The 22,813-nt window shown below is 34.6% G+C and overlaps 4 protein-coding genes across 6 annotated transcripts in view; 2 read left to right on the top strand and 2 right to left on the bottom strand.

Moving 5' to 3' along the window:
- LOC132695659 (PAS domain-containing protein cky-1) overlaps window positions 1-6,971 on the top strand; it is a 58,015-nt gene extending 51,044 nt beyond the window's left edge. For all 3 annotated transcript variants that reach the window (XM_060660049.1, XM_060660048.1, XM_060660050.1), the window contains 3 exons: window positions 2,136-2,320; window positions 5,405-5,511; window positions 5,583-6,971. In XM_060660049.1, the coding sequence (XP_060516032.1) occupies window positions 2,136-2,320; window positions 5,405-5,511; window positions 5,583-6,535 (1,245 nt within the window). In that variant the 3' untranslated portion in view covers window positions 6,536-6,971. The remainder of the gene's footprint in view (window positions 1-2,135; window positions 2,321-5,404; window positions 5,512-5,582) is intronic.
- Window positions 6,972-7,230: 259 nt separating this feature from the next.
- LOC132695501 (spermatogenesis-defective protein 39 homolog) lies at window positions 7,231-9,555 on the bottom strand. Its single transcript, XM_060659785.1, has 9 exons — window positions 9,129-9,555; window positions 8,975-9,077; window positions 8,751-8,923; window positions 8,562-8,698; window positions 8,253-8,277; window positions 8,054-8,198; window positions 7,788-8,002; window positions 7,395-7,679; window positions 7,231-7,338 (listed from the first exon to the last, which is right to left on the bottom strand). Exons 1-9 carry the CDS (start codon window positions 9,195-9,197, stop codon window positions 7,318-7,320), a joined length of 1,173 nt encoding a protein of 390 aa, XP_060515768.1. The 5' UTR covers window positions 9,198-9,555; the 3' UTR covers window positions 7,231-7,317.
- Window positions 9,556-9,704: 149 nt separating this feature from the next.
- LOC132708573 (uncharacterized) lies at window positions 9,705-19,544 on the top strand. The gene is made up of 10 exons (XM_060680966.1): window positions 9,705-9,765; window positions 10,424-10,619; window positions 12,072-12,162; window positions 13,922-14,041; window positions 14,099-16,308; window positions 16,430-16,696; window positions 18,839-19,072; window positions 19,127-19,179; window positions 19,237-19,352; window positions 19,407-19,544. Exons 1-10 carry the CDS (start codon window positions 9,742-9,744, stop codon window positions 19,501-19,503), a joined length of 3,408 nt encoding a protein of 1,135 aa, XP_060536949.1. The 5' UTR covers window positions 9,705-9,741; the 3' UTR covers window positions 19,504-19,544.
- Window positions 19,545-19,570: 26 nt separating this feature from the next.
- On the bottom strand, window positions 19,571-22,703 carry LOC132695779 (uncharacterized). Its single transcript, XM_060660236.1, has 8 exons — window positions 22,571-22,703; window positions 22,073-22,270; window positions 21,762-22,021; window positions 21,280-21,331; window positions 21,028-21,207; window positions 20,757-20,972; window positions 20,553-20,695; window positions 19,571-19,701 (listed from the first exon to the last, which is right to left on the bottom strand). Exons 1-8 carry the CDS (start codon window positions 22,649-22,651, stop codon window positions 19,611-19,613), a joined length of 1,221 nt encoding a protein of 406 aa, XP_060516219.1. The 5' UTR covers window positions 22,652-22,703; the 3' UTR covers window positions 19,571-19,610.
- Between the last annotated feature and the right edge of the window lie 110 nt (window positions 22,704-22,813).

Here is a 22,813-nt window from a genome sequence, read left to right as displayed (position 1 = left end):
GCGGGAAAACCGATTTCATAAATATCATTTGAAGCCATTACTTAATAAAACGGCCGTTACGCATAGCGCTTCTGAATAACGGGGGTCACATTTTGCGATTCGCATCTCTACATGTGTAGGTGACAACCACTATACGTATCCTTTGTATATTTAAGATGGGCTACGCTATATTCTTGTTTCAGCTCTTACGCTCACTTGCTTTACATTGCTTTTAAGTCCATTTATGTCATATATCATCCCGGAGTCTCGAAGTTTATATGCGCGCGTTGTTTGAGCAGCTTTTTTTTATAAACGATGTTATTTGCTACATGTAAACTGCAGCAACGAGAGGAAATAAGAGCAACTTTTAGACCAAATCCATTAATTAATAAAATCTAATTCACATACGTATCCCCTTATGAAAAAACCCATGGAATAAGCTAGACTTCAAAAGACATTTACCACAATTATTAAATAATCAACTCAACAAAGGCTTGATTTGAAATAGTGCATATTATTTATTATACTATATTTATCATTCTCTAAATTCTGTATCCCTTCAAAAATCCATGAAACAAAATTACTAGTGAAGCTTATGAAAAAAAATGTATGGAATTGAAAAAAAAAAGGCAATTTAAGGCTTTTCAATTTGCAATTCTAAATGTTTTTACTCCTAACTTCCTCTTAAAAAATTGTCCTGCTGGGGAGAACTCTTTTCGTGTGATACAGCTATATGGTATTTAAATAAAAAGTTCAGATGTTTAATATAAGCAAACGGCATTGTTATCAATTATAGATACTACATATATACTTCTAATTTTCTATCCCATAAAAAAATGAACCGAATAAATTGAGATCGAAGAAGCACAAATTTCCCATTAGGGGAGAAATGATGAATGAATGAAATAAAATAAATAAGAAAAAAAAATCACATTATTAAAACTATATTCGATTAACAGAATAAGTAGCACAAAATCGTCTCAGAATTCATCGCGGGAGATAAGCTGTAAAAAATAGTACAAATTAAATCTAAACACGTCCGATACGTAGCAATAAAAATCACGTTTACGAGACGAGAAATTTCTCATTAAAACCCAGCTTATATGACTTTGCGGCATGCTTTCCCTTAACTCGCAAAGTTAAAATCCAAAAACGTTAATTTTAGCGTGTGGTTATTGGGTTCAAGTTCAAATCAGTATTTAAATACCTTTCATTAGCTATGTACCGCATTTATGTAATTACTGAGATTATCTGCGCCATTTACGTTGGATATCTTTCATTAATGGATGCTATAAAGGATCGTTTATTTTTCGTATGTTCTTCGTTCTTTATAATAGTTCCTCTTAAAATATATATCTCAAGATAAACATGATTAAAATGATAGGTTTAGTAAAGTCGTTAGCGTAATTTGAGACGTCCACGAAAACTGAAAAATTCTTTGTACGCTGAAGTGAACTGAAAATGTGTAAAAATAAGTAAGAACTAAAAGTCCAGATTTTATTATATATTTTGACATGACAATTGTTTCGACAACACCGTGTCTTTATCAAATGTAATATTTACAAACTACCTGCTACTATATATACCGAAAAATGACCTTAATTAATGTTGTTGTGAGAATTTAAGCTCAATAAAGGAGAGGTATTTAAATCTAATGGATCGTTAAGCAATACATTTGAATGTCTCATTTTGTTAATCTCCACGGCTTCCAATAAAGTTAATTTTCTACTTTTTGTGGCTGTGTGTAAAATATCAAAATTGTCGTCAAAAATGTGTTTTTCTGTGTAAATGTGTAGCATAATTAGAATCTAAACTATTGTTTTTAAACGCTCTTTTATGTGCGTTAATGCGTTTCTTGAAGGATCTACCTGGTTGTCCAATATAAATTTTAGCACAAGATCCACATTTCAACCTGTAGACACCTGATTTTGGGGATTTTGGACATTTCGATTTATTATTTTTTAAATATTTTCCTATTGTGTTGTTAGTTCTAAAAGCTATTTTTAAACCACATTTTGACAAATGTTTTGGAACTTTTTCACTAGGTTCTCCTATGTATGTAATTGCTGTAAATTGTTCGTGTTCTGTATTAGGTTTTTTGAAAATGTGTTGGTTCTCGCTGAAGAAAATAACGTTTTAATTCGATTTATTTTTAGGTTGTGTTAGTCCAAGGCAAGTATATGTCATTTCTGCCTCTGTGTAGTAGAAACGAGCCAGTATTCTTAGCCACCTGCACTCCCGTGGCTATGCCAGAAACGAGGGAATGCGTGGTGCAAGGGTCCACCAACGTATTTACCTCCATTCATTCCATGGACATGCGGTTCATACACGTGGATAACAAGTAAGTTTTTTTTTTATACGTTATACTAATGAGTTTTTTGATGAAGCATAGCGGGGGATACTGTTCACTACGAAAATTGATGAAAAATTTTATTTTTTCCTGAAAAAGTGCAATTTCGCTGAGTAACGGTGGATTTAAAATTCAAAATATGAGGTTTTTGGTAGATAATTGCAGATTTCAAGTACTTAACGACGAATTGTTTATAACTCATTTAGCCGTATATCTAATTGTTAAAACCAGAGGACAACTAAACTACCCGAATCTTCATACTTTAATGCCCTTTGTGGCGAGAAAATCTACCTCTATTTTTGGCTAAATAAGCAATATAACAAAATATAAATCTTCAGAATTCGCAACGATCTTCGGAAAATTAGATACAGCTAGGAAGATGTATATTTTCAATTATTATGTACGCCACCAAACAAGATTAATAGCTATGTCTAGTAACTAAATTCAAATTATAACTATTTACGAATTTCTTTCCTGAATTTTTCGCTTACCAATTCATTTGAAATATAAGTAGAATATAATTAACTACTTTTATTGCTGCTGTTGGAATTTATTTTTTCAAAAAGGAACAAAATAAAAATATACTCAGGGTGTGATACCGTAAATTATTTTATGATAGAAATTCCCATAAATATAGGTCCGCAAATGCAATGTTTCCAAGATACAGGGTGTTAAAGTTAGAGTTCATGAGAAGATTAAATTCCTGCATCCGACCTGAAATGTTCAGTTATTTTAAGTCTAACTGTTCGCAAATATTGTTGGAATATTGAAAAATATTTTTACGATAATAACCGAATGAGAACAATTCAACATACGAAAAACTAATAGATTTAGTCGCTCTATCTCCGGGAAGTATCGAAATTAAATTAAAATCAGTGGCGTACATTTTTATCCATAAAGTTTAGAAAGTTAGTTAGCTAGGGCCAAATCAGTCCCTTATCACTAGAAACAACGTTGCCAAATTTCAAACAAATCTGTGAGATGATATTTGAATTAATTAAAAAAAACCCTTTTTGTTTTTTTAAAAACTGAACTTTTTTAAACACGCTGTATATTAAAACGGGACACGCTCCTAAACTTAGTAGCTCTATTCCAATTAAGCATAACTTTACAACTGATGCTACCAGTTTCGAGTAAAGCAGTAAAGTTTCACATCCTGTGGCTTTTAGTCCTAAAATGAGCTGAAAATTCACATTATTTGTATTTAGCCATCGATTATTTGAGGCACCCGGGCCTCGATCGACGCTGTTATTATTTCTTTGGATTCCCCCCCGATCGAGCGACAATTTTAGTTTCGACCGTTGTGTCTGCTCGTCCGGCATCCACGTGATTTATCGCGCTGAATGTCACCAGCTCTCCCGCGACCTGGTGACCCGCTGGACCGCCCCAGCCTCACGAACCGACGTTGATTTATCGCGCTGGCAAACAAAAGCCCCAAGCCAGCGGCCTCATGCCTCATAGAGCACATGCCGCTGTTCCGATGCACCTCGGACCTGTGACAGTGCCGTGCGGCACACCCCGCAGGGGTAATAGAACTGCGGTACCGTTATCGACGTTTAATTAGATGGCCGCCAAACAAAAGGCAAATACACGGATACTAACGTGGTCAATAATATTATTTATTTGGTATGGAACATATTAATTATGTACAAAAATGCGCGCCAGTCTGCAAAGTCTTAACTTTGGACACTTTCGATTCCAAAAATCATCATACGCTCTCAAAATTTTTCATTCGTTTTCAGGTTATCGCGAAAAAACTTTTTCTACCACACGTGTATCTCAAACATTAATTTTTGAAAAACAAAAATAATAAAATTGGATAGACTTTTTCGAATAATGGGACCCAAAAGAACATAGAGAATAATAGACCGGAAAACAGACAATAGTTGTCAATAATATTCCTTTTTTTGGCGCGATGGAACATATTAATTACATGCATACAAAAAAAACTCGTGTTAAGTCTGCTAACTCTTAATTTTGGGCCCCTTCGATTGCAAAAATCAAAACAAGATAAAGTACGCTCTTTTTAATCGACTAAGTGATTATATTTTCTGAAAAATGATTCAAAATTTATCATTCTTTTTCAGGTTATCGCGAAAAAGCTTTTTTCACCACACGTGTATCGCAAACATCAATTTTTAATAAACAAAAATAATGAAATTGAATAGACTTTTCGACTAATGGGATCCAAAAGGACAAATAGAATAATAGACCGGAAAACAGACAATAGTTTTGTCAATAATATTACTTTTTTGGCGCGATGGAACATACTAATTACTTGTATACAAAAAAACTCGTGTTAAGTCTGCTAACTCCTAATTTTGGACCCCTTCGATTGCAAAAATCAAAACAAGATAAAGTGCGCTCTTTTTAATCGGCTAAGTGATTATATTTTCTGAAAAATGATTCAAAATTTATCATTCTTTTTCAGGTTATCGCGAAAAGACTTTGTCACCACACGTGTATCGCGATCATTAATTTTTGAAAAACAAAAATAATAAAATTTGGGAAATTAATGATAAGCTTTTTCGAATCCAAATATAACATTTTTAATCGCACAAGTGATACAGAGACAATAATTGAAATATGTAAGTAATTTTTCAATATCGCAACATCAGTGTCTTTGTCCTTTCTTTTTTTATATGACTAATTTGCACCGCATATTGAAAATATTCATAATTCTTCAAAAACGAAAATAGTAAAGACAATTTGGCATATTAATGAATTCTTTTTCGTTTAAAAGGGTCCATGCGGAAGAAAAAATATTAGGTTGAAATCGAACTTGGAATAGGCCTATAAAATTTTAAGAATTTTATTCAAAACTTTGTGGACAAAAATTAATACGATTTTAGATGCCCCACTGTAAAAAAGTATTAAAGTCATTTTGTTTAAGTGTCCGAACAAGTAATTATCATAACTAAATACGTTATTTACAGTATTTACGGCATTTTAACGTCTTCTTTTATCCAAAAAACCAAAAAACAAACCACCGGAATATTAAAAATTTAAGTCGTAAATTTACCGCGGAAAGCGTCGAGTCGGATGCCAGTTTTGAATTACTTTTTCTTTTTTCAGCGGCGAATTTTACCTGGGCTTTCCGCGATCGGAACTACGGGGGGTCTCATGGTACCGACTGCTACATTGGGAATGTACTCGCGAAGCCCAAACGAAGCATAGACTCAGTGAGTTGATTTTCATTGTTCAACTTTGCCGCTATACCTTTTTTATTATAACGTTATCGATTGATTTATAGTAACCCAGTCGGAACAAGAAAGATCCTGCATTCTGCTCGCGCAATTCCAACGACGTTCTGGTGAATGGTTATGGATGCATTGCGTACTTCAAGTTAAAGAAAGTTCCGAAAGTAACCAACAACCTGTTATAGTATGTACGAACCAAGTGTTAACTGATGCCGAAGCTGCAGTTATGAGGAGCAATAGTTGGTTGTATCATTATTATTCCGTCCAAAATAAACTTCAGTATGGCTTAACGTATGATGTTGGACATTCTTCGAGACTGTTATACTACCCCGAACACAGCGGACATGGAACCGTGGATTTTGCGACCGCACACGAAGCTACCACTTATCCCCATTTAGCTGCAATGCCGGTAGCCCTCCAACCACAAATAACGCACCACACTGCAACCACACACGCGCACCACAACCAACATCACCATCACCATAGAAGAGCCGACTCCGAACCTGTCGATTACAGCTACAGCAAAAGAAAACCAAAGGAACCGCAGAATTTGGAACTGGACGTGGCAAACATCGAAACATCTGGAGATCATGGAGGAGGCACGAGTGGTCTTCTGGTCATCTCCCATTTCAACGAAAGACCAAGAACTTTACTTAAAGTCGATCCCCACGAATTAATGGATCAATGGAATCCTAGTCCGCCATGGTCAGATACCCTTCAAAAAGTGCCCGATTTATGTCACCAAGAACTGAGCCCTTATGTGGGAAGCACTCCACCAACACCAACTGCAACACCCAGTACACAAACGGGAAACGCATTTTCATTCGATTGGATGCCAGAACAATTTGTACCCACGATGTCCTTAACATCTTTGTCGGCGATGGACGAAACAGATAAGCAAATTTACTGGCCTTCTGAACATAGGCTGTTTCCATTGCAGCCACCACCAAAAAGAAACCACCCCCATCCAGGTCGGTCAGATTCAGCGGACCGAGATACTCCTTAGCGCTGTGATAAGTTATATTTATTTTTGCAATTTCAGTGCAATAATTGAAATATGATTCTAAATGTATTAAGAGTGGGGCAATAATTGAGTGAAGTAATCGAAAAGGAGCGCGAGACACACTTAATTTTTCACGGTAAAAAAAACTGCATTTATATCGCGATTCAATTTTCGTTTGTAGATTTAAATATTACAGAATTTTTATAAGTATTATTTTTTATGGTCAGTACCAACAATACTTGCGTCAATAGTAAATGGCATTATTATAAACTTATTTTGTCTATAATTACCAATGATTCCTATAGTATGTTTAATGTTCTACTTTGAAATTTCCAAGTTTGTTTTATCTCGATATTTTGTAATATACAATCAATTTTTATTTAGCATCCAAAACAAATAAATTTGTAAATACTAAACAACACATCAATAATACGCGATGTTATTCTCTAATTGATAAGTTCCTGAAAATTAGAATAGTGTATAAATATTCAATCATTCTGTTTAAAATATATTTTTTATATTGTATTTTTCAGTCAAACTGAAAATGTATTTTTAGAAAAGAATATTATTTATTGCATTTTGTTTCAATTAGTGTAAAATATTATTTTAAGACATATTGAAGGCATGTACATGTATCAGTATTATTCTTTCCTATTTCAAACAAACTGTTAATTTATTTAATATAGTTTTTTATTTAACATCCTTACAAAATTGTTTACAAAAATATATATAATGGATATAAAAATATTTAAGACAAAAGAATATGAGTAACCCATAAGAAGTGGTCAATTTTTCCATTTTTTGTCCTGCAACATGAAATGCTGTACAAATACTAATACAACAAAAAATATAAATAAAATACCGTGGACTGCAAAGAACTTTCTATGAGAAAATATTCAGTTGTTTGTGGGAGAATTTTTTCCTTATAATTGGTTAAGGCAACTCTGTCTCTCTGGCTCACATAGTGTAAAATGACAAAGTTATGGCACTGAAATTTCTGAGCTAAAAACAATGCCTTATCTGTATCAGATATACAGGATAAATATTGTTCCAGAACATCTTTCGGAGGGTTGTGTCGACTTAAGCCATGGAAGAGGACATCAGAGTTTATCACTGTTTTTAGGACATTCTTTTTAGTCAACCAATTCTAGAAAAACAAATTCTGAACGACAGTAGCAAAAGCAAAGTACATTATTATATTAAGTTATTAAGCAACTGTTCCATAATGGAATATTAATAAAATTTGAAAATTTACCGTTTTAATAAAAGCATCACTTAAATGACTCCAAAGCTTCATTGACGCTAGACAATTCATTAAGACCCATTCAAACGTAAAATCGTCTATTTTAAAGTTTTTCTTAAATTCCTGAAGTTTCTCTAAATAATTTTGGCTAGAAATTTCAGATTTACACAACTTTGCAAGTTGTTCCACAACAGAATTAGCACCACAATTTTTCTTAATCTGGTATTCTATAAATTTTGACAATTAACACAATGCAAAATACAATATAAAGAACTTACGAATAAGTTGCATATTTTCATAAAGTTCCAATTTGTCATCATTACTGTTGAGTTTTTGCAAATGCTGCATCATAAACTGATCCAACTTCTTGTACAGTATTTCCTTACTATTTATGCCATATCCAGTTAAATAATACAGCTCCTTCTGCATAAAAAATAATATTTTTAATATGTTTTTTTGGGTTGAAAAAGAACTCACCATCTTTGAGGTATTTCCAGTTGCCCTTTTTATAAAAAAAACATTTAAAAAGATTAATTTAAAACAGTGTTACTTATATATAAAGGAGACCCATTTATATGATGTCTAAAAAGGAGCAATCCACACAAACTAAGGTAAGAAATCACCAAAACTGACAAACTAAATACTTATTAATTAAATTAGTAGAATAGCAATTTTAGATGTGCTAAATGTGCAAGTCACTGGAAGTGAGCTTAATATTAGCTGCCTAAATATGGGGGCCTATTTGGTCTCGATCTCCTTTGGATATTTTTACTTTAAATGTCTTACATATATAGGTCCGCTAGTTCATCAAATTTGTTGTGGCTCATTAAATAATAGCCGAAGTGTTTTATTGCAATTTTTCGTTTCGAGAGCTGGTGATAAAATATGTTAGGAGTCAGGTTATTCTTTAAATGTAGTATGACCTAAAATTTGCAGTTTTAGAAAATATTCACTTTAATACATCTTGCCACCAACTTTAATTATAACATCACCATCATATGTGTCTAAGGCCTGATCCAAGAGCTTCATTTTATCCTGAAATTTGATATAGACATGAAGGGTGTATTTATGACCATTCACCATTTTCTTAATAGTTTCATCAACTGGTGGTACAGCAATGTCAACTGTTGATTGAATATCATCCAACACTGCAAAATTATTGTGATTAAATTAAACCCCATAAAGTTTCCTGATGTTACCAAGATCTAAGCAGTTTTTTGAAATGACTGCATGAATTGGAAATTCCGAATTATCTTCTGCAGACGAGTGAAATACAAAGTCATCAATAACTTGGGCAGTATCCTGAAATATTTAAATACGTCAGCGTTCGTATATGATTATAAACAAGCTCACCTCTTCGTCATCAAAGTTGAATCCCGAATGGTTGCTGCTGTTCCAAAATTCATCTTCGGATTTGGACATCTCTGATTTAACAAAACACTATTAATAACATAGTAAATTGTTTACATTCTTAAATTTTTGTAGGTTAGAACCATAGAACGGCAAGCTTGGAAATAATCGCCATAGAATCTAAAATAGAAGCATCTAAACTCGCAATGACTTAACGTCTGTTTTAATTCTTGTGGTCTTAGTTTAAAAATGGAATTCCGATCCTATAACCCTGGGATTCTCACTAAAAATGCAATAAATAAACAATAACCACGTCCTCAACGTTGAAATCTTTAATAAGTAAAAACATGGAACGAATTTCTGAACCACAATGAAAGTAGATGATTATTAGTGAAAACCTTGAAATAAATTAATTTAATATTGATTTTATTTTCGGATAGGCTCAATTCAAATTTGGGGTAATGCACAGGGTGATACAGGACGCCTTTTATTTACGTCTAATAATGCAAGTAGCAACACTTGTTAGTCATTCGCTTATCACCGGAGCGTTCATTTTCATTACTTAGATATTAGCCGCAATTAAACGTTTGATGGCCACGTTAAATGATAGCAAAAAATGACAGAAAAAAAAAATTACCAGGTAACGAAATGTTTCTTAATTTGTTGTTATTGCTTGTATAAATATTTTCCATTTCATAGCCAAGCTTTAAAGTAGTGCCCGCGCCTAAGTGTAAATAAAACCTTACAAGCGTGCGAATATTAATTTATTTTCGAAATGAATATGGATATTTTTTAAATTCACAGTTTATGTTATACGCAGGTATATTATTTATATCTCCAGTAATTTTATTTGTTAGTTTTGGTTAGTTTGTTAACTATCTATCCAATAAAAAAAATATTAAAATCCTCCGACAAACAAATACTTTGCCATTAATGGAAAACGCACTTCATGAAGTTATTTAATAGTAGTAATAGTAATATTTATACTATTTTTTTACAAGTAATTTAAATAAAACCTTATAACAGATGTTAGACAGTCGTGGTTTTACCCGCTTTTTATCAGATTATTAAAATAGATTCATAAAATAGATCCATAAATGAATACTGTACATCTTTCTTATTATTATTATTTAAAATATATCTTTAACGTTGATACATAAACATTTTTTCCGGATAATTGTAGTGAACTAAAATAAATTCAATTCCACAGTCATTAATTAGCCGCTATGAAAAAAAAAACGAATCGATAAGACCGCAATAACGACGGGGAGTCATTTTCAATGAATACCCCTATTTAGGTTGAAAACAGCACCCCATTGTGTGTTTTCTGCCTGTCGCCGCCGTTTTCCATACGACCAGCGAACGAAGAAAATACGGATTTGGCGCCGTCCAGACGTCTGGACTCGCATTTTCTATTTTCGTCACCCATACGACGAAAGTGGAAAGACTTCAACAGAAAACGATCCTCAACCAATCTTGTTAAAACCGTTGCAGGTGAAGAATTTTAATTTTTTGTTTTTTTTATTACATCTGCTTTACGCCCGTATAACTATTTCTGTTCATTAGAGTCTGCTTCGCGTTGGTAGTTTCTTGTTCAAATCTTAAGCATGCCTGAACTATAGTGACTTTTGCGAGCACAAGTGCGGAGATGTTAATTAGAAAGGTATACTATAATTCTTTGCTATTTTAAAAACTAACCACGCGATCGAAAGAAATACGTTTTCGAGATTAAATTTTATTTATGTTACAAATTGCAGAAAATTCGATTGAGGGGCAACAATAATTTGAGATTTTTTAATTAAACACTGTTATTTTATTTATTAATATGTGTCCCCTGTTTAAAATATTGTTACATTTTTTTCTCTCGTCTCTTTAAATACAAGAATGAAAACGTTATTATTATTATAAAACCAGAAAGCACAAATTAACACAGCGTTATTCTTAGCGTCCAAAATGTCGTTTTTGATTTACTTCAAAAATTTAATTTTTTTTCAGTAACATCGCACTATTGCTGTATTTTTACGTTACGTATTAAATTGATATTTAAAGGAAGATCAAAAATTAAGTCGTAAAACCTGCTAAAAAGCAATTTGCTTGGTAATTTGTGTTGTTAAGAACATGAAATTTGCCGTGTTGTCTGCGTACACCTCTCGGTTAGTCATCGGGGTAATAATGTCTATTTATAAATTATTGTGCAGACATTTAACCTCTAGGGAAAAAATCAATTCGCGGAAAATCTGAACCAAAACCATACATCAGCATGGCGTCGAATGCGAAAAAACCGTTCTACAAAGTGAAACAGCTTGTATTATTTAGGCACTTTCACGTTCTATAATATTCAATGGCGTAGTTTCAGTTATTAGCGCGTTACCTTGCGGATTAGTAATAAATGATTATTTAGTGAGACTAGCACTCGCAACAAAATACCTTCCGTTAGAAAAAATAAAAATTCAAATGATCGGAATGTACAATCTTTTTTTTTTTAATTAGTTTTGGTTAGTTTAGGTAGTTAGTTTGGTAGTAACTTGTCATTTCTTTTTTACACCCTTACTTATATTTGCTGTACTTAAAAAATGTAGTTTGTTCTGAATTTATCCACACACTGGATTAAAACATCCTAATTTTTTATATATATTTTTGTATAAGAATAGCACCACATCTTTTAGCCAATCTTTCTGTTTGTAGTAATTGTTAATACTCTTCGTGCTGTGTTTTTTTATTTTTTATAATTGAAATTCTAATTAAATGTAGGAATTTGAAACAGCGCTGCCACTGGTATAAACTATGGATCAGTCTCGCTAAGGCAAAATATCGACCCTCACAAGGTTCATTTTTACTCTATCACGAACATTTCGTTTTCATTGCGATGCACGGGTTTTCTTTTCTATAATTTCGAATTGCGCGGGTCATTTTTTTTTTGTTTCAATTCGATCAATTCTACCGCAGGACTGTTCAACTTCCGGACGAGGAAAACTTTGAATTTGGACGAAATTTTAACCACTATTCAAAGTGCTTGGAAATCGCCCGAAAATAAGAGGTAAGTTTAATTATAACGATTGCTTTAATATAAAAATAGTTTCTGCTCATATTTATCCCAATCTATCGCTTCTCTTATTTAAACCGTACGTAACGTGGTAAATTTTCTTGTCAACCAAAATATCACCGCCTAAAGCATTATCCTCCTAAGAGGAGTTGTTGAATGAATTTTTTGAATATTCCCAAGTAGCAGGTTTTTCTTTTCTTAATAATAATGTCTGTTCATAGATACCAGAAAGTGACCAATTGCTTTTGAATGGGATTATCCAAGAGTGGTCATTAACATACAATGCAACAAGATTATTACCTAAAGTTTCGGAATTTAAATTCAGATAAAATTGTGGTGGCGTAATAGAAAATAATTTTATACCTACCTGTCTTCAATATTCTTTGGTTTGGTATTCTACTTAGTTTAAGTTAATTAGTAATCATTCTTATTTCGTGTGTAATACAGCGTGTGCAAATTATGCAAAATATGTGTGAGTCAAATGTAGGAAACACTATTCTATTGAGACTAAGGAAGTTATAAACAATGTTTATTTGACTCTCGTTGAACGTGTTGCCAGCAAGCAAGCATCTTTAGAAGAACCGGCCACATTGACGAAAATTCCAACATCAACTGTATGGTTCGACACTTATGATACCCCTGCTAAGTGTAAAACAAACGCGCCATCAAAAAGAGGTAAAAGAATAACTATTTTGCATGCTGGCGCTAAAGATGGTTGGATTCCAAATGGACTTTCTCTGTCTACGAAAAATATTAAAGATTCTTCTCTGGATTACCATGAAGACACCACCGCTGATTTATTTGAAAGTTGCTTTAAAAACAAACTAGTTCCAAACATTTCTCCTAATAGCGCCATTGTAATGGACAATGCAAGTTATCATAGTAGACAGTTGACTAAAACCTCTTCCTCATGTGACACAAAAGCAACCGTCCAAACGACATTTATTTTCACGAAGATTATACCAAAAAGCAATTAATTGAGGTTCTAAAAAGCTTGAACCTACAAAAGGAATACGGCTGTGATGGTTATGCAAACAATCTAGGGCATACAGTTTTAAGGCTTCCACCTTACCACTGTATATTTAATCCCACTGAACATGTTTGGCACCAACTGAAATCTGCCATTCGTCGTAACAATGTTTTTCCCCGTGTTAACACCAATGTCCTCAAACTTATAGAAACCGAAGTTTTTAACATCCCTCCACAAAGTTGGGCAAATTCTGTTAAACATATAGAAAAAGCAGAACAATCGTATATCCATATTGCAAATAATATAGAATAAATAATAATTAGAACAGGCGATGATAGCGATAGTGATATGTGAATAATTTTAAGTAATTTAAGTAGGTAATAAAAATAATTTTTAATTTTATTTTAGATTTAAGCATAGACATAAGCAAAGTACGGAGCTCTTCGGCCATATTTCATTCTTACAGCTTGCCCGGGTCTTTCCTTAATTCGTATCAGTTAGTCACTTTCTTATATCTATGAACAGACTTTACCTATTAATTCTTTCAGTTTCTGCGGTCTATTGAACACTTCTACATTTGTTACCATTCTATTTATGTTGTTGGTTTTCTTGACCAACGCTTCCACGCTATAGACGATTTTAAATTTAGTAAATGCTGCACTTGCTTCCCTTAATCGTTTTTGCAACCCGATGGGATGGATACCTGGTATGCAGACGCATTTGCACATTTCGAGTTTAAAAACTGTTGTTTCCGGCGTGTTAAAAAAATACCGTGTTTCGCAGAATAAAAAAATCTGAAAGTATGGAAAGCGGTTCCGGAAAATCTTCAACGCAGACAACCGAATCCTGTTCACCAATTCTGCAGCGACGTAGATTAAGCGCACCCGAAACTGTGATGAGAAAGTAAGCCGCAACACCTATATTCGATTTTTCTAAACGTAATTGAAATTACACTTTAAGGCACGTTTTAGCACAAGAACGTTGTCATTCGCAAGATTCCCGAATTTATAATTTGGATGATTACATAGGCTCTTGCAGCGATTCCAACTTAACTAGAAAAAAAGATTCGAATTTTATAAGAAAATCGACACTATTAAGAAGACTATGGACCAACAATAAGTCAAAATTAACCGGCAGTTATCAAGAGTGGCAGCACACGCGGGGAAAGCTCTGTTCGACTCCGTCTCTAAATTCTTGCCATTCCAGTCCAGAACACAGTTCACGCGGTAGGTGGGATTCTAGAACTTCTCCGATACGGAATATCAATAGCAGTCCCAAAAAATGCCCATCGAAAAGCAATATTAACTCTAAAGTGCCGCCTCTACGACTACCTCCAGAGTCGAGGAAGTATAGTAGAGACAGCACGACAAAGTATACTTTCTCAAGTTTTACCACTTGCTCGGATAATTCGGATTCCGCTTATGCGAACAGCAACTCAAATTATTATTCGTCAAATATCGCTTCGAGTGCTTTCAATGACGAAAACTCCAATAGAGTGCCCGAGAGTCAAAGGTCCGTCCAAGAGTCGTCCGTCCAGACCCAGGAGGTTACCAATTTGAACGTTATTTCAAATGTAAAATTAAGCCAAAAGACTTTAGATGTTATTTTCAATCAAATTATGCAAGAAGTCCACGAGCTTGTGCCTGGTGAAATCAATATTAGCACGGCTACCATTAGCGCTAATAACAATCAGAGTGCTGCCGATAAAATTTCTATCGGAACTGCCGACACGAGTGTTGACGATAAAGCCGATAAGCAAATACATTTAGCAAACACCATGACGTCTGATTTCGAAACACCCACGAGTTTCTTTCTTAAGACCGAGGGCTCGAGTGTACCATCCGCCGACAGTCAGCGAATTAAAAACTATATCCTTAGTAACATAGAAACCGGAAGCCCCTATAGTAAACCAACCGAAGCTTCCCAATTAGTAGTTCCTAGGTTCTCAGCTCTTCCGAGAAGTTCCTCGATGGAAGTGAACACCTCAGCAGGCGACGAAGATAAAGATGAATCGGATAGTGCTAGTTTCGTCGATAGTTTAGAAGATTTCAATTCTCCTCGCGTCGTAAACTACGACGAAAAACCGGTGGGAAAATCGATGGATGTTTTCGACTTATTACCTGAAGGATCGACAAGGACAAGTGCAACTTCGGTGAAGAAATCGGCTGCCTTTTTCATCCCCATCGAAGTGAGGAAGACGAAAGATGTGAAGCCGGTGTCGGAACTGCTTCCGGTGAAAGTGAGGGAGAAGTTGAAACAAAGGCAGCAGAAGAGGGAGGAGAAATGTCAACAAATCAAATCAGCTTCTGGTTTTGGGAGCATAGGTGCGGCGGTAGCCGATGCCAAGACTAAACTCTCCAGTGCTAATTCGTTGTATAGGAAAAGATCAAGACCTGTGCTTCCTAAAATAGACCTGGTAAAGACAGTGAAAATTGATAATTCAGGTAGAAAGACGAAATCGGATGCCGGAGAAAACGCAACTCGTAAAAAAGGATCGTGGTCCTCCAAAGCCAGAATCAAATCCTCCGAACCGCAAGAGTATTTGTGTGATTTCGAGCATACGAAAACGCACCAAAAAACGGAGTACAAGAGCACGCACAAGAGAATAGAAATATTGGAAATAATGGAATGTGTTGAGGTGCCCGGCGGAAGATCTCCGAGAGACAAGTCGAAAATTCCAATCGCAGTACATCACGGTCAGTCAAAAAAAACGTTCGATAAGCCTGTGTATTTAGACGTCCAAACGGATATTCGAGATCCGAAAATCGATCAGTTAATCGCGAATATTTTAATCGACACCCTCAATCACGGTCTAGATGATCGCACCTCAGAGAAATTAAACGAGGACGCCAAAAATAAACCAAAATCGCCCGCGACGGGTAAATATCTTCAGAAATTCGAAGTGATTCCGGAAGAACTTGCGTCGATTCAGTCGTCGTCCGAAGAAAACGGCAATACTAACAATAATAACAATCGAGACAATGCGAGTGAATTTTCAACGACGCTTTCGAGAGATAAAAACGATAACTTTAAAAACATAAACCAAGAATCGCCGCCTATGATGATGGCCGCTACGGAAGATTCCTCGTGTTCGATTCCTAAGGGCTGGATAACATTTTATACAGTACGTAAGGATGCGATGAAGACGCCAGACAGTACTTCAGATGAAGGTATTAACATTTCTAAACAATCGTAATTACCTTCGCACTGTATAAAGTACCAAGCACAACAATTAACCTAAGTAGTCTAACAAAAAAAAAATAACAAAAACATTTAGATGGTTTTATTTAGGAAGACATTGTCGAAAGAACAGCGAGGCTAACGAAAACGTGGATACGAATAAAGATATAAATGGAAACTTGAGTCGTAAACACGACTCAGCAAAAAGCGACGCCACTTACAAAGTTAAAAGTGCGTCTAACAATGATCATTTTCCTTTATCGTCTAGCAGTGAGGGAAAAAAGAACCAAATGTCATCCGGTGGAAAATTCAAGAAGAGCGGCTTCCAGAGGAAGGGCAAATTTAGGAACAACGACGAGACTTGTAGTAAAAATTCAGGTAAATAGTTTTGTAACTTTTCATTTCTAAAGAAACTACGCTATTAAAGAAACAAATTCTATTATTATTATTTTTATTTCATCAATTTTTCCTAACCTTATTTAAAGTGATATTTTATTTCGTTATAGTAATATTGATCTTCTAGAAGAAGAAGTTGCTACAAAAATTTAATTTAATGAAAAAGTGAGAAAGATATCGATATACTTTCAAGTTAAAAAAAAATGCTATCTAGATTATATTTTGCAATACGAAATATTGTTTTAGAAATAATTTCATTCTTAAAGCAAAGGAACGTTAAAAATTTTCATTGAATAATCTAGACAATAATTTGATTTGCCATTTGCTTGTGCCTGCATTAGCGATAATCATTACTAAAAGATCTACTACATTACTAACATTACTAAAAGATCAGCTAACTTCTTATATAAATAAGATCGAATGTCTTTGTGCTGGTCAGTTTGGATTTAGGGGAGGGTGTTCGACGATCCAAGCAGTGTCTAAAGTTGTGAGTGGAATAGTTGAGGGCCTCGAGGGGGGTGAATTAGTTGGTTTGACCTTGAGTGATCTCTCCAGGGCCTTCGACTGTGTTTCTCACCAGCTTCTTATTAAAAAGCTATACAGATATGGTATACGAGGTCTGCCTTTAGATCTTATAGCGTCCTACTTGCAGGGCCGACAGCAGTTTGTAGAATACCAGCATGACCGTTCATCACTTGAATCAGTTGTAAGCGGGGTGCCCCAGGGTTCCGTCCTGGGCCCGCTACTATTTACAATATACATAAATGACCTTTATCATTTCATGGCCCCCAATCAGTGCGTGATGTTTGCCGACGATACATCCTTCACTACATCTGCTAAGAGTATCGAGGAGTTGTCCGTTAGGGTTGGCATGTTGGAGGACAGGGCTAATGTCTGGTTCGAAAATAATTATCTTAAATTAAATTTAGACAAGACCCAGAGTATTGCGTTTTCCTCCAATTGCTTGGTAAATAGTGGACAGTCCGTCAAGTTGCTTGGCATTAGGATCGATGATAGTCTAAATTGGAAACAACATATCTCAGACCTGAAAAATAGATTGTCCAGCAACATATTCGTTCTTCGACGACTGAGAGGCCTGATAGGAACAAGGACTCTGTTTATGGTCTATTTTTCTTTGTTGCATTCACACTTATGCTATGGCACGGTACTGTGGGGTGATTCCTCAGCTGCTGTGGAGATTTTTAGAATGCAGAAAAGGGCCATTCGAGTCGTTGCTAATATAGGATATAGGAACCATTGTCAACCTTGTTTTAAAAAATTCAAAGTGATGCCCCTTCCTTGCATCTATATCTACTACCAGTTATTAGAGATACAGAGAACGAAAGGAAACTTTAGCGCTAATTCCGATTGCCATGCCTATTCAACTCGTTCGGGGGATTTCCTTAGACGGCCTAGGTTTAGACTGAGGAAATCTGAGAACAACTCATTGAACCTGAAATTGTACAATGTTTTGCCAGGTACCGTGAAAAAGATGAGCAATAGAAAATTTAAAAATATTATTAAAGAATTTCTACAACGTCATTGTTTTTACTCCCTGCGAGCATACATTGACACTGTCACTGGTATCGATGCGCTATAAAACTGTATAGTACTGTCTAATTTTGTTTGTATTAGATGTGTGTCTTTATGTTATTTATTAATTTGATTTTATTGCACTTGAATATCACTTCTGACTTGCTACAATTGTACGTCCCTTTTGTACGAAACGTAGTCGATAAATGAATCTCTCTATCTATCTATTGCACTATCGGAAATTATACTTTTTCCTTCGTGGATAATTATCATTACCGAAAAACCTCTCTGGTCTGAGGGAAACACAAACCTTATTACCCCATCTTTTCACAATAAATGAAAAATATTTCTTACCCCTTGCGTCCTGCCTAGAAGTAACTTTGTAATATTTTTAGTAATCAGTGTAATGTAAAGTAAAGTAAACAAAAACATAAATTGAACATGTGGCCCTTCAGAGTCACTAAAGAAAAGTGAATCAATAATTACGTATCTATAACTCACGTGATTTAGTTTATTTCAGTCTAACTGCTAATCTTAGATTTACAGATTAAATTAATAAATATTTCGAAATTAATTGAACCTATGTTTAAGGTGAATGGACAGTTACTGTAAGTGGCACTACCACCTACGGCCAAGTTGCGCCTGATGTCGAAATGCGATTGAAATTTCCAAACTCGAATCGTCTCAGATCGACGTTCCTCAATCAAAATCAATCTGATTCCGGATTGGGCGAAGACAACTCGCAAGACAAAAACATCTACCATTTTCCGAAGATCGAAAATAAAAAGTCTCAGATGACGGAGAGAAGAATTAAAACTAGCATTAGTGAGACTAATTAAATGCACTTGTCGTATTAATTGTTGTCAAGAATTGTTTCAGATTCTATGAACGAGAGCTTACCCAAACTACCCAAAGAGAGGAAAAGCAAACGGGTAAGCGAAACATTTCATTCAGCGTACGAAAAAAACGTTCATTTTGCAATATTTCAGAGAGAATCGGCTATATCTATAGCTCATTCGGCTATTGTTCCGAGGCAAAATAAAACTAGTACATGTAGATATCACCTGTCTAGACCGAGAGACATCTACGCGTTACCAGACACCAGGTAAATATTAACGGAGACAAAAATTCTAAATATTTCACATCCTTCCCATTGCAGGCAATATTCAGAATTATTACGAAGATTTCCTGAAATACTAGCTGTGACGGGAAGATCAATTAGTCCGGAAATGAAATCATTCGACAGAGATTTCTAGCATCTTAATTTTGTTACAAAAATAAAGTTGTTAAATTTTGCGGCATTTATTTAAGCGATAGTAACATTAGTAACGCTAGACAATAAATAACAATAAAATACCGCAACTTAATAATCTTTGGCAATAATTAAGAGTTTTTTTTGGTCGTCAGGTTTAGGCGTCGGATAATAAGGATTTTTGCCTGGCTCCAAATTCAACCTGGAAAGGAATGCAATCAATTATGTGTGTTCTCGGACAAATTAGCAATCTAAGTGTTAACATCAAATTTAAAGGTGCAAAAAAAAATTATGTACAGGGCTAGCCAACTATTAAGTAAAGTTCATCATCTCTTTTTTCTAAGTCACGAGAAAATAATAATAACTGTCTCTTGCTTATCTACGCTTCTTTTCCTGTTAATTTTTAATCTTAATAGAGCCCTGTTGGCTAATAGTTTTGTCATGGGCACCTAATATAGCAATAGCCTTAAAGAGAAACAAGGGTAAATATTGGAATAGACAAAATAAATCGCGAAGTATTAAAAAGTACTAAAAAAAAAATTAAAAATGATCCAAATATATTCGATTATTTTGAACACCGTGTAGCATCTAATTCAAATTCCGTTGTATATGTCCTTTACGTCATCTTCGAATATAGGTAATATTAAATATTAGTGATCTACCTTTAAAAATAATGGCACTATAGTAATTTTTTTGCAATTGCCAAAATTAATAAAAGCTAGAAAACTAGTTAAATTATAATATTGGAAAAACTATTAGTTTTAGTTATGTATTAATATGAATAAAAAGTAAAAGAATTTTAAAAGGACGTCAAAACAAAATTTACCATTTTCTCATAGTTTTTGAAAAAAATGAGATAATTAACTTAACTCATTCTGCACAATTAACCAGAGCAGAAATATAATATATTTTCAGAATGTCGTGGAACTAAATTTGGTTTAAATCTAAACGATGAGATTTAAAATCATTATAGCTACTAAGGTAAGTATTAGCTTTGAACAAAAAACAACGATACAAAACCTAAAATTTGACAAAATTTTGATTTTAACAAACCTGTAAAGATTTGTAGCTTCGTGGCAATTGACATTGTACCACCAGTCGCAGGCAAACTCTTTTTGATTAAAAACGGTACCATTGGCACATAAAAATGACGAACCTTGGTCCCCATCTCTACCGTCGTTGCATACGTGATACGCCTATAATTAAAACCAAAATTAATTCGCGTTTTATTTTTAATATTTCTTATACTTAATACACCTGGCATCCGGTTTCTACGTTGGCATACATCCCAGGAAGGGCCGGTACATTTTTACAAGAAAACCCAGTGTGAGGAACGGAATGATAGATGGGATAGTCCACACCCGGTGTGCCTGGGATCTTGCTGAAGTCCTGTTTTTGTTCTCTCTCCTTTTTTGTCTTCTGTTGCGGTACTGCGTGGTTGTTAAAGTCGTTATAGTCGTAATAACCCGCGTTCTAATCGCAATTTTAAATTATTAGCGATGGATTATGGCAAATCACATACACTTACGATTGTTAGACCGCTAACACACGCCACTAGTGCGGCAGATAAAATTATCAAAAGCTTATTCATAGCAACGCACAAAACTGAATTCGCTTCACCAAATACGAAGACGGAATGGCGATAAGAACGAGACACATGTGGCAAACTTTCCCTCCGAAACCAAAATGAACAAATGCTCAATCCGTTTCATAATATCTGTAACGAATTTATGAAGCAATCGCAAATTCAAGATTTATTTATGTCAAAAAATATATATACCAGACTCGTAATGAAACGGGTAGTCTGAGAAATCCAATTATATTCTTTCATTCTGAAATAGCGATTATATAAAAAAAGAAAGGGCTAAATAATTACCGCTGTATTCAAAAGCATTCTGACGGAGATAAAACTAGGTTTTAACTAGTGCAAGGCAATCGAAATTGGTCGATATGAACTTTTCAATGATAGATTACGCAAGATAAACGTCCACCTGAATCGCCAAACCCATGGCAGGGAGGGCAACGTTCTCAGCATTTCGCAAACAGAACGGTTATTTTCCTTTCAGTTTCTGCAATAAGGTAAGTTTTTGAAACCACGACAATTTAAAAGCCTAACAATTAAAACTATGGTAACATTAAAACGGTTTATTGTAAAAATAGATTTCTGTGAAAATGTCTTCGTCACTATATCTCATTTTTGGTCTAGTTCGTGCATCCTTTCCAAGAGCGGTAAAAATTCGTTGAAAATCTAAAAATCAATACTTCAGTAAATCGATCGATCGATTGTTTTCCAAAATCACCGCTGTTTCTTCGGAAGTTTTATCGACTGTCCTGTGATGTTCCAAATCGTTTTTAATTGAAAAAAAATGAATTGGGAAAAATGGCAAGTCTTTAGTTTGGAGATTTTGTGGAATTAATTTTTGACGTACTGGTTCTCTTACTAGGTACGTCGTATCGATTATTTCCGAATTGGAATACCTTCCTGGTTTCGAGACGTGCCGGTTGTCCCTTTCTATTTCTAGCTAATACGATATTCAATGAAAAATAATATTCGTTTAAAACAATTTTTTTACCTTAAGCGTAGAAGGTGGATACAACTTATAGCTGTGGTCTCTATCGGGATATCTTTCTTGAAAATAAACCCCGTCGTTAGTGTAGATGCCATTTTTATTTAAGCGATTGGTGTATAGCCTTTCCGGAAGAAACGCAGAATCTGGAATTTTTCCGCCCAATTCGGGAGTGACTTGTTCTCGAAATACAGCACGTTTGTTCTATAAAATAAAAACAGAAACTTTTTTGATCTGACCTCGTATACTTATTCTGAGCAACAGTTTTTGACATGTTACCAAATAGATAAGATAATAGGGGGAATTTCCTTTGCATAGAATGGGATACCCCGTACACAGGTCATTAGACGGTAATAGAAAATAAAGAGAAATTAATATTTTACATGTAAAAAGGAAAACCGGAACAAAGTGAAATGAGTTTAATAGATAAAGTAATTAACTAATAGCGCTGCAATTATGCCATATCATGAACAACAATAACAAATAAAGGCGCATTTTTCTTACCCTGCTCGTTCCCGTACAGTCACAAAACTCACTTAAAATAAACAGAAAAAATAGCTTTTTAAGCAGACGACCACGAATCATAATTTAAAGCCACCGATTTTGCGGAAAGTTAAGAGATGAGCTTACAGTGTGCAGCAGCAAGGTAATAATGAAATATTTTTGCGCTTAAGTGGGATTTAATAGCGAAATATACCATCGCAGCAATATTATATATATATCCGTGAAATGATTAAAGACTTTACA

The sequence above is a fragment of the Cylas formicarius genome, unplaced genomic scaffold, assembly GCF_029955315.1.
Source record: "Cylas formicarius isolate icCylForm1 unplaced genomic scaffold, icCylForm1.1 PGA_scaffold_12__32_contigs__length_19106922, whole genome shotgun sequence".
NCBI classification, from domain to species: Eukaryota; Metazoa; Arthropoda; class Insecta; order Coleoptera; family Brentidae; genus Cylas; species Cylas formicarius.
This window is presented reverse-complemented; position numbering and strand designations above follow the sequence as displayed.

Excerpts from the sequence above, each read along its gene's own strand:
- LOC132695779 (XM_060660236.1), bottom strand. The coding sequence starts at position 22,651 with ATGATTCGTGGTCGTCTGCTTAAAAAGCTATTTTTTCTGTTTATTTTA. Across the intron at positions 20,696-20,756 it reads ACGTAGAAACCGGATGCCAG|GCGTATCACGTATGCAACGA; the intron begins GTGTATTAAGTA and ends TTTTAATTATAG. Across the intron at positions 19,702-20,552 it reads GAAGCTACAAATCTTTACAG|GTTGAATTTGGAGCCAGGCA; the intron begins GTTTGTTAAAAT and ends ATTCCTTTCCAG.
- LOC132708573 (XM_060680966.1), top strand. The coding sequence starts at position 9,742 with ATGACAGAAAAAAAAAATTACCAG. Across the intron at positions 10,620-12,071 it reads TCTTGTTAAAACCGTTGCAG|GACTGTTCAACTTCCGGACG; the intron begins GTGAAGAATTTT and ends ATTCTACCGCAG. Across the intron at positions 16,309-16,429 it reads AGACAGTACTTCAGATGAAG|GAAGACATTGTCGAAAGAAC; the intron begins GTATTAACATTT and ends GGTTTTATTTAG.
- LOC132695501 (XM_060659785.1), bottom strand. The coding sequence starts at position 9,197 with ATGTCCAAATCCGAAGATGAATTTTGGAACAGCAGCAACCATTCGGGA. Across the intron at positions 9,078-9,128 it reads TCAACTTTGATGACGAAGAG|GATACTGCCCAAGTTATTGA; the intron begins GTGAGCTTGTTT and ends TAAATATTTCAG. Across the intron at positions 8,924-8,974 it reads AAAAAACTGCTTAGATCTTG|TGTTGGATGATATTCAATCA; the intron begins GTAACATCAGGA and ends ATAATTTTGCAG.